Source organism: Theropithecus gelada, chromosome 6 (assembly GCF_003255815.1).
Source record: "Theropithecus gelada isolate Dixy chromosome 6, Tgel_1.0, whole genome shotgun sequence".
Lineage (NCBI taxonomy): Eukaryota > Metazoa > Chordata > Mammalia > Primates > Cercopithecidae > Theropithecus > Theropithecus gelada.
Genome location: NC_037673.1, coordinates 127,571,734 through 127,581,083, shown reverse-complemented (window position 1 = coordinate 127,581,083; position 9,350 = coordinate 127,571,734). Strand labels below are relative to the sequence as shown.

The 9,350-nt window shown below is 43.3% G+C and overlaps 2 protein-coding genes across 3 annotated transcripts in view; one reads left to right on the top strand and one right to left on the bottom strand.

Moving 5' to 3' along the window:
• The window catches only part of LYRM7 (LYR motif containing 7), a 35,053-nt gene extending 31,295 nt beyond the window's left edge, over window positions 1-3,758 (bottom strand). Inside the window, exon 1 of the mRNA XM_025387455.1 lies at window positions 3,749-3,758. The gene's annotated coding sequence lies outside the window, so the exon portion shown is untranslated. The remainder of the gene's footprint in view (window positions 1-3,748) is intronic.
• HINT1 (histidine triad nucleotide binding protein 1) lies at window positions 2,680-8,850 on the top strand. 2 transcript variants are annotated; one of them, XM_025387452.1, is made up of 3 exons: window positions 2,680-3,070; window positions 5,485-5,589; window positions 8,524-8,850. In XM_025387452.1, the coding sequence occupies exons 1-3, from the start codon at window positions 2,960-2,962 to the stop codon at window positions 8,686-8,688; spliced, it is 381 nt and encodes a 126-aa protein (XP_025243237.1). In that variant the 5' UTR covers window positions 2,680-2,959; the 3' UTR covers window positions 8,689-8,850. The 2 variants fall into 2 exon arrangements, with proteins under 2 accessions (XP_025243237.1, XP_025243239.1); XM_025387454.1 differs by lacking the exon at window positions 8,524-8,850 and adding an exon at window positions 5,684-6,058 and having other exon boundaries at window positions 2,837-3,070.
• The last annotated feature ends 500 nt before the right edge of the window (window positions 8,851-9,350 follow it).

The following is a 9,350-nucleotide window of genomic DNA, read 5'->3' as shown; positions in this document are numbered from 1 at the left end:
TTTTTTTTTTTTTTTTTTTTTTTTTTTTTTTTTTTTTTTTTGGAAACGGAGTCTTGCCCTGTTGACCAGGCTGCAATGGCGCTATCTCGGGTCACTGCAACCTCCGCCTCCCGGGTTCAAACGATTCTCCTGCCTCAGCCTCCCTAGTAGCTGGGATTACAGGCAGCTGCCACCACGCCCAGCCATTTTTGGTACTTTTAGTAGAGACAGGGTTTCACCATGTTGGCCAGGCTGGTCTCAAACGCCTTACCTCATGATCGCCCACCTCAGCCTCCCCAAGTGCCGGGATTACAGTCGTGAGCCACCACACCCGGCCGAGCATTTTCAAATCTCAGATTCTCACCTGTGCCTCTGTGGTCACATCTTCTCTTACTCTCACTCTTCTGTGTCTCTCTTTCACTTACAAGGGCCGTTGTGATTACTTTGGGTTCACCTAGATAATGCAGGAACCTCCCTATTCCAAGATCCTTAACTTAATCACATCTACAAAATCCCACTTACCATGTAAAGTAACATTCACAGGCTCCAGGGATTAGGACGTGGGTATCTTCTGCCTAGCACACTGAGTTTGTGTGATGCCAGTCAATAAGGTTGAAATGGAAAGAAATGAGGTAGAAGCAGCAGCAATGGGCCTGATCACACAGAGCCCTATAAGCCAAGGTAAGGATGCTGGATTTTATTCTGTGATGGTATACACTAGCATATTACCAGCAGGAGGGTGCTACTATGATTTATATTTTATAAAGATCATTTTGGGTGCTGTGTGGCAAATTAACTACGATGGAAGCAGAGAGGTTATCCAACTAGGAGCCTTTCAAAGTACTCCAGGAAAGAGATGTTAGCAGCTTGGATTAGAGTAGTGGAAGCAGAGGAGATAAGTGATTAGATTCTAAGTGATGTGTGTTGAAAGTACAGAGAGAAGATTTAAGGATGATTTCAACGCTTTTGGCTGGAGTAATTGGATGAATTGCTCACCCAATTGCAGATATAGAATCCTGCAAAAGGAGGTTTTGGTTTGTTTGTTGTGGAGGCAGTCAAAATAAAATCGCAGTGCCTGGTAGCCATCTAAGTGGAGGTGGTCAATAAGCTGTAATGTATGTCACAGACCAGTCTGGAATTAAGGGAAGGGGTAGGTCAAGAGACAAATACTTCAGAGTCAGTACTCTACAGATGGTAAGGCCTTCAGATGGAATGAAAGCTGACCATATTTTTATTATCCAAACCAGCACACATTTTAACTTTTTATTTTGACAATTTCAGACACAAAAAAGTTGCAAGAATAATACATAGAATTTGCATATGCCTTTCAATCAGATTCTCCAAATGTTAACATTTTATTGTAACTGCTTTATCCTTTTCTATTTCTCTACTTACCTATAAACAGACACTTTTTCTCTGAACTATTTGAAAGTAAGTTGCAGACATGACACCCATAGCCTTACATACTTCAGTGGGGTTTTCCTACAAAGACATTCCCTTGTATCAGTAGTTCTTAAAGTATGGTTCCCAGGCTAGCAGCAACTGTTATCACCTGGAAAGTTAGAAACCTAACTTGTAGGGCCCCACCCCAGACCAACTGATTTTGACAATTTTTCTGTGGTTATGAAAGGAAATTAACATCACTTCAAAACTATTATCTAACTTATAGGCATTATTTAGATTTTACCAATTGTCCCAGTAATGTCTTTGATAGCAAAAGTACCAAATGAACACATTTGAGATTAAAGGGAACCACATTCAATAATTTTGCCAAGACAGAGTAGTCGTGTAATCATAAAAGGCAGTTGAGCTCACACCTGTAATCCCAGCACTTTGGGAGGCTGAGGCGGGTGGATCACCTGAGGTCAGAAGTTTGAGAACAGCCTGGCCATCATGGGGAAACCCTGTCTCTACTAAAAATACAAAAATTAGCCGGGTGTGGTGGTGCGTGCCTGTAGTCCCAGCGACTTGGGAGGCTGAGGCATGAGAATCACTTGAACCCGGGGGGCAGCAGTTGCAATGAAACGAGATTGTGCCACTGCAGTCGAGCCTGGGCGACACAGCAAGAATCTATCTAAAAAAAAAAAAAAAAGGTACTGAGGAGGTATACTTTTTCTTAATACGTACACTTAGAGGTCTAGTATGATAACTGGAGTTGTCTATAGTATTTTATAAATGGATGTCCTTAGTGACCTTGACAAGAGGGAAATGGACACAAAAATGAAAGAAAGCAGACACGGTATGTAGAAAACTTTTTTAAAAGGAGCAAAGATATGAGGGGGATGTGGTAATTAAGGAAGGTTTTGTTTTTTTAAGGTGGGTCATTTTATTAATACATTATGTTGATTGCTGCCGGGAAAAATTCCTTGAAGAGAAGTCTAGGGAGGTTTACAAACTACTGATGCCTGGAGCTCATCTCCAAAGATTCTTATTTAATGGATCTGGGGTGCAGCCAGGTTCACGGGGATTTTCAAAAGCTCCCCAAGTGATCTTAATGTGTAGTCAAGATTGAGAACCACTGGTAGAGAGAGAAAAAAATCTGAAGAGAGGACTTAAAATCTGCTGCAGCAGCAAGACCTTAAATAATCTAAGTGCTAAATTGCAGCCAGCACCACTTGAATTATCAAATCTTGTCAGTTACAGTATCCAACTTTCCCTACAAGCGTCCATAGGCAGACGAAGGGTTTATACCAGTAACTCCATTCCCCAGGAGACAAGAAAGGAGGCTAGAAAAACGACTTAGCAATCTCCTTGGAGCTCAAGACCAGGAACTTCCCCCTGCCCGTCCCTGCTGCAGTTCCTGCGGAGCTCCGGCACGCTGGCCGCTCTCGCAGCCCCGGTCGCCAGTGCGCACGCGCAGGATTCACTGGGGCGCAGGCACCGGCGCAGGCTTGGCTGCGCCCTCTCGCGCCGCACGCTCCGCGGGTTCCTCCCTCCTTTCGAGCCTCTACCCTGGCCGCCGCGCGGGAGAGAGGCCGAGATGGCAGATGAGATTGCCAAGGCTCAGGTCGCTCGGCCTGGTGGCGACACGATCTTCGGGAAGATCATCCGCAAGGAAATACCAGCCAAAATCATTTTTGAGGATGACCGGGTAGGTACCGTGAACCACCTCGCTCACCTGCTGAGGTGGGGTATCGTCCCCGGATCCTCGGGTTTCTCGCGGAGGGACAGGAGGGGTCGCGAGTGCAGCGGCGATGGCAGGGGACCTGGCCGCCCTGGCCCAGTGGGCCCCCAGCCAGGGGACAGGGCCCGGGCACTCCGAGGCGGCCTGCCGGCGCGTGCCGGCGCTCCGGTTACTCGTTATCTGCCCCCGGCGCGGGCCAGGCCGCCGGGCGTCCTGGGTGCGGCACCGCGGGGCCTGGGCGCGTGTCGGAGCGCACTGGGGCCCCCGCGTGGAAGCCCGCCGGCTCCCCGGCTGCCTCGGACCTCGCCTGTATCAGGAATCTCGAAATCTCGCCAGCGCTCTGCCTGACAGAGAGAAACCCGATCGCGCCCTGACTCATGCCCAATCTCCGCGATCTCCCGCGCACAGCCGGCCTGCCAGGGCCGGCCGTTCCTGGGCGCTGCTCGGCAAGGCATTGTGCTCCAGGGCCTCGGGGCGCGGGGAGGTGCGCGGCCCGGCTGGGCCTGCCGGCCTCCTCCGCGGTGTGCGGTTTGCCACCTCACCGCTACCCCATCCCTGTCTCCACCCCAAGCCGTACCCTGGGCTGGCGAGGCGATCTCCTGAGAGAAGAAGTGGGCCCGCGTCTGGGATTTGCTTTCGGTTGACCTCTCCCGCTGAACGTGTCGGGCCTACAAACAGCTGAATGATTCCTTTTATATTCAACAGGAAGTAATTTTAAGCCAAGAGACTGAGACTGTAGTTTCTGTTGACTTCTTGTAGGTGAAATCCCATGTGACTTTGAGATATATTGTGTAAATTATTTAGTGGACAGTTGTATTTTTGGGATTGGATCTCAGATAAAGCTGGGCAGATTGGATGATTTAGATAGAACAATTTTGTAAACAGTTTTGTTAAATTTAGGAAATATGAAATATAAGAAAAACATTTATTCTACTAGTGTCGTTTAGTTAGATTCAAAACGTTATCAAAGATTTAATTAGGTTCCTCCAGGCGAATTTTTTTAAAAAAACTTTGTCTCAGGGGTAATTCTTTGGTTTTAGAAAAAATATTTCTTTTTAAAGTTTGCAGTTGCCTTTGAGAAATGGTTGTTGAAAAATTTACATTTGAACCACCGAAGTCCAACTGTATAACAGCAGGAAGCAGTCTAAATGAATCAGCATTTTGTAGGGAGTACCCAGTAGAATTATTCCTGAGACAAATAAGTGTGGATGGGTTTTATTAAAACAGTTTTCACTTCAGCAGTGAGCAAGAGATACAAAAATATTAATGTCGTGCGTGTATTTACAGACACTGTGTTAAATAGTCTAAATGCCGAAGAGTATGTATCATATATGTACTCTTCAGTTTTACACAAAAGGATAGGTATATTTCTTAAATAGTTGAGTAAAGTGAGAATAGATATTAATCAAATAGCAGACAAATACGTAGTTAAAAAACTGATTGCTATCATAAAGAAAACACACACACACACACACACACACACAGGAAATTGCACAACTAGGACTCTGACCTGGGAGTAATGGGACAGGGAGGGGAATCAGAGGTTTTTTTCTGTTTTTTTTTCTTTTTTCTTCCAGAAATCATGTATGTGCTGGGAATGGAATGGCGGGATGACTAGCAGTTTAAGTTAGACAGAAGGTGGGGTTTGGAGGGGGAGAGGATCACTGAAAAAGCTTTGAGGGCGGAAAGCTCAGAAGGACAGTTCCACGTGAAGAGTTGCAGGAGATCTGGAGAGGCAGACAAGGATTAGCATGGCCAATTTCTATGCATTCATTGGCTCCCAGTTTAAATGTCACTGCCTCAGAGTTGTTGTCCCTAAACAATCTAAATCAGGCTTTTCCTGTAATAATCATTCATATTATCCTTTACTTTGTAACATGTATGACCTTTGGTGACTATACCTGTATTTAAAGTTGGTCTTCCCATAAGACTTCCATGGAGTCTGGGTGCAGTTTCGGAGGCCAAGGCGGATGGATCACCTGAGGTCAGGAGTTTGAGCCAGCCTGGGTAACATGGTGAAACCCTGTCTGTACAAAAACACAAAAATTAACTGGGCATGATGGCACGTGCCTGTAATCCCAGCTACTTGGGAGGCTGAGGCAAGAGAATCGCCTGAACCCAGGAGGCGGAGGTTGCAGTAAGCTGAGATCTTGCCATTGCACTCCAGCCTGGGTGACAGAGTGAGACTACATCTCAAAAAAAAAACAAAAAAAAACTTCCATGGAAAGGATCATGGCACCATTCGTAATGTGTACACTTCTGTTTTCTTAGCATCTAGTGCTCCCCATGTAGTTACTGTTCAGTAAATATTTGTTGAAATAAGTTTTATCCTACCAATATACTAAAAGTTTGATTTATTTATTTATTTCCCGTTTCCCTAGTGCCTTGCTTTCCACGACATTTCCCCTCAAGCACCAACACATTTTCTGGTGATACCCAAGAAACATATATCCCAGATTTCTGCAGCAGAAGATGATGATGAAAGTGTAAGTAAATTTCTAACATGATTTATTTTTTTGCTTTTTAAATTGGGAGATTAATTTTGTCCTTAAAGTGCTGTCACATTTTCATCTTCCTAAGGTCATTATTAAGGAAAAACTTAAAAAACCATTAAGATTTCAATTGCCCAGCTGTTTTCCAAAGTTGCTGCATCATTTTGTATCCCACCAGCAATGAATGAGCATTCCATCTTCTCCATATCCTTATCAACACTTGCTATTATCTTTTTTTTTTTTTTGAAATGGAGTCTTGCTCTGGCACCCAGGCTGGAGTGCAGTGGTGCCCCCGATCTTGGCTCACTGCAAACTCTCTCTCCCAGGTTCACACCATTCTCCTGCCTCAGCCTCCCGAGTAGCTGGGACTACAGGCGCCTGCCACCACACCTGGCTGATTTTTTGTATTTTTAGTAGAGATGGAGTTTCACTGTGTTAGTCAGGATGCTCTCGATCTCCTGACCTTGTGATATGCCCTCCTCTGCCTCCCAAAGTGCTAGGATTACAGGCATGAGCCACTGCACCTGGCCTATTGTATTCTTAAAGTAAGCTAGAGAAAAGGTTATTAAGAAAATCGTAAGGAAGAGAAAACATATTTACTATTCATTAAGTGGAGTGAATCATAAAGGTCTTCATCCTTGTCATCTTCATGTTGAGTAGGCTGAGGAAGAGGAGGGGTTGGTCTAGCTATAGCTGTCTCAGGGGTGGCAGAGGCAGAAGAAAATTTGCCTCTAGGTAGATCTGCACAGGTCAAACCCATGTTGTGCAAGGGTCAGTTGTATTTACTTGGGGATATTTTTTAAAGTGAGACGTTATTTCTGAAACTTAGAAACTTCAGGACATTAATTTTTAATGCAATGTATTTGTACAAATCACAGAGTTGAAAGATTAGAGCGAGTACTTAATGGTAAAATACCATCTTATATGCAGTAACATTAAAACCTCAGAATACTTTTTTTTTTTTTTTTTGAGACGGAATTTTGCTCTTGTTGCCCAGGTTGGAGTACAATGGCACAATCTCGGCTCACCACAACCTCTGCCTCCTGAGTAGCTGGGATTACAGGCATGTGCCATCACACCTGGCTAATTTTGTATTTTTAGTAGGGATGAGGTTTCTCCATGTTGGTCAGGCTAGTCTCGAACTCCCAGCCTCAGGTGATCTGCCCACCTCGGCCTCCCAAAGTGCTGGGATTACAGGTGTGAGCCACCGCGTCCGGCCCCAGAATACAAATTTTTACCATTTAGTATAATTAGACAGTCATGGCATTTTAAGGTCAGAGCTTCTTACTCCAATGCAGCTCTTTTCTATAAGGATAATAAAATGTGAATTTTTACTCAGTTAACATTCTAAATTGGTGTTTTAAGGTCAGCTCTTTTACTTAGAAGACAGTTGTTTGCCAGGAAACATTTACTGAACCAGTTTTAAAACTGCTCATTAATAATTAAATTTTGTGACCAGTATAGGTACCTGCTGTACAAAATTTTATATAGATGCTCATCAACTTAAGATAGGGTTACATGCTGATAAACCCATCATAAGTTGAAAATACTGTATGTCTGTCAAAAATGCACGTAATACACCTAACTTACTGAACATTATAGCCTAGCCTAGTCTAACTTAAGCTTGCTCAGAACATTTGACATTAACCTGCAGTTGGGCAAAATCATCTAATACAGAGCCTATTCTGTAACAAAGTTGAATATCTCATGTAAGAGTATTTTACTGCATATCACTAGTCTGGAAAAGGATCAAAATTTGAAGTATGGGTTCTCCTGAATGCATATCGCTTCCACACCATTGTAAAGTTGAAAAATCATAATTTCCCCAACTTACAATTTTTGTCCATTGTCCACCTGTACAATGGACCTCACTGCATAAGTAAGGTAAGCAGAGTCCACTGTCCTGGGGCTTACTAAGGTAATGGGACTAGAAATGTAAGATTCTTTCCCTTCGCTCTTTTCTTGCCATAGGAATTAAAGGAGTTCCCTTTCCTGAGAGCTTTTTAGAATGTTGAAGTTAACCTTCTCAACTTTTTTCTCTCACAATGGGAAAGCATAAGCAGTGAAATGGGAGTTAAAGTTCTTTTCTCTCGCCAACCTTCTCCCCTTTAACTTTTATTAGGGAAGAAAACTGGCAACACACAAGTGGACTCCTTGTGTAAATAGAGACAAATTGACTGTAGATAGAACCAGAAAACAAACAGGATGACACAGTGAGACTAGGTATTTGCCACAGGATCCTACAAGTCCGCAGGCAATGCAATAGATCTGGTAGTGTTCACAGGAAAATCCATAATGGTCATAAGGAAATCATAAAGAAAGCAAGATGTCTTGCTTTATTAAGAAAACATAAACACTACTTGGAATATAATTAAAATTTTTTTTTGGTTTGGCATAGTGCCTTGTGCCTGTAATCCCAGTACTTCAGAGGTTAAGGTGGGCGGATTGCCCGAGCACAGGAGTTCAAGACCAGCCTGGGCAACATGGAGAAGCCCCGTCTCAACAAAAAAATACAAAAATTAGCCAGGTGTGGTGGCGTGTGCCTGTAGTCCCAGCCCCTTGGGTGGATGAGGCAGGAGGATCACTTCAACCTGGGAGGTCGAGGCTGCAGTGAGCTGAGATCATGCCACTGCACTCCAGCCTGAGTGACAAAACAAGACCCCGTCTCTTAAAAAAAAGAGTTTAATTGAACAGCAGATTTTACTTATAATTTGTTTATTGAAATTAGTAATGATAAATGCCTAATCTTAATGGGTCTCCAGTTGTAGATTGTGCTCTGTTGGCATTAAGAGTTTCCAAATATTTGCTCAGAGGGGTGTGTTTCAGTGAGAGTTTTAAGATTTGATATTTCAGCTTGACAGTTTGTTATTTAATGTCAAGAAGTAATAAATTGCCTGTGCCTAAGAAACTTTTTTTTTCCTTTTCCAGCTTCTTGGACACTTAATGATTGTTGGCAAGAAATGTGCTGCTGATCTGGGCCTGAATAAGGGTTATCGAATGGTGGTGAATGAAGGTTCAGATGGTGGACAGTCTGTCTATCACGTTCATCTCCATGTTCTTGGAGGTCGGCAGATGCATTGGCCTCCTGGTTAAGCACGTTTTGGGGATAATTTTCTCTTCTCTAGGCAATGATTAAGTTAGGCAAGTTCCAGTATGTTAAGTAACACGCTTATTTTTGCCTGTGTATGGAGAGATTCAAGAAATAATTTTAAAACCACATACGTAATAAAAGACATTGTTGCATGGCTTATAGTCTCTCTGAATGTTGCATTTGATTTGTTATTTTAAAAATATATTTGTTGGAATATGTGAAGGTGGGTTTACAATTTTGGAGGTTTCTTGCTTTTTCTTCCCAAGGAGGACTCAACATATGAACATTGCATTGTTTTAATGGTGTTACTAGTCTTTGAAGACAAATAATGAGAGTTTATAAATTTAGCTTTAACTTTGAAATATCTTTCCAGGTTAAAATAGGTCCAAATTAGATTTTTAAGCTAATTCTCACGTTTTCTAAGAACATAGCAAATTGATGATTTTGGGTTTAGAAACAATGATTTTCACACCTGTAAATCCCAGCACTTTGGGAGGCTGAGGCGGGTGGATCACGAGGTCAGGAGATCGAGACCATCCTGGCTAACATGGTGAAACCCCATCTCTACTAAAAATATAAAAAATTAGCCGGGTATGGTGGCAGGCGCCTGTAGTCCTAGCTACTTGGGAGGCTGAGGCAGGAGAATGGTGTGAACCTGGGAGGC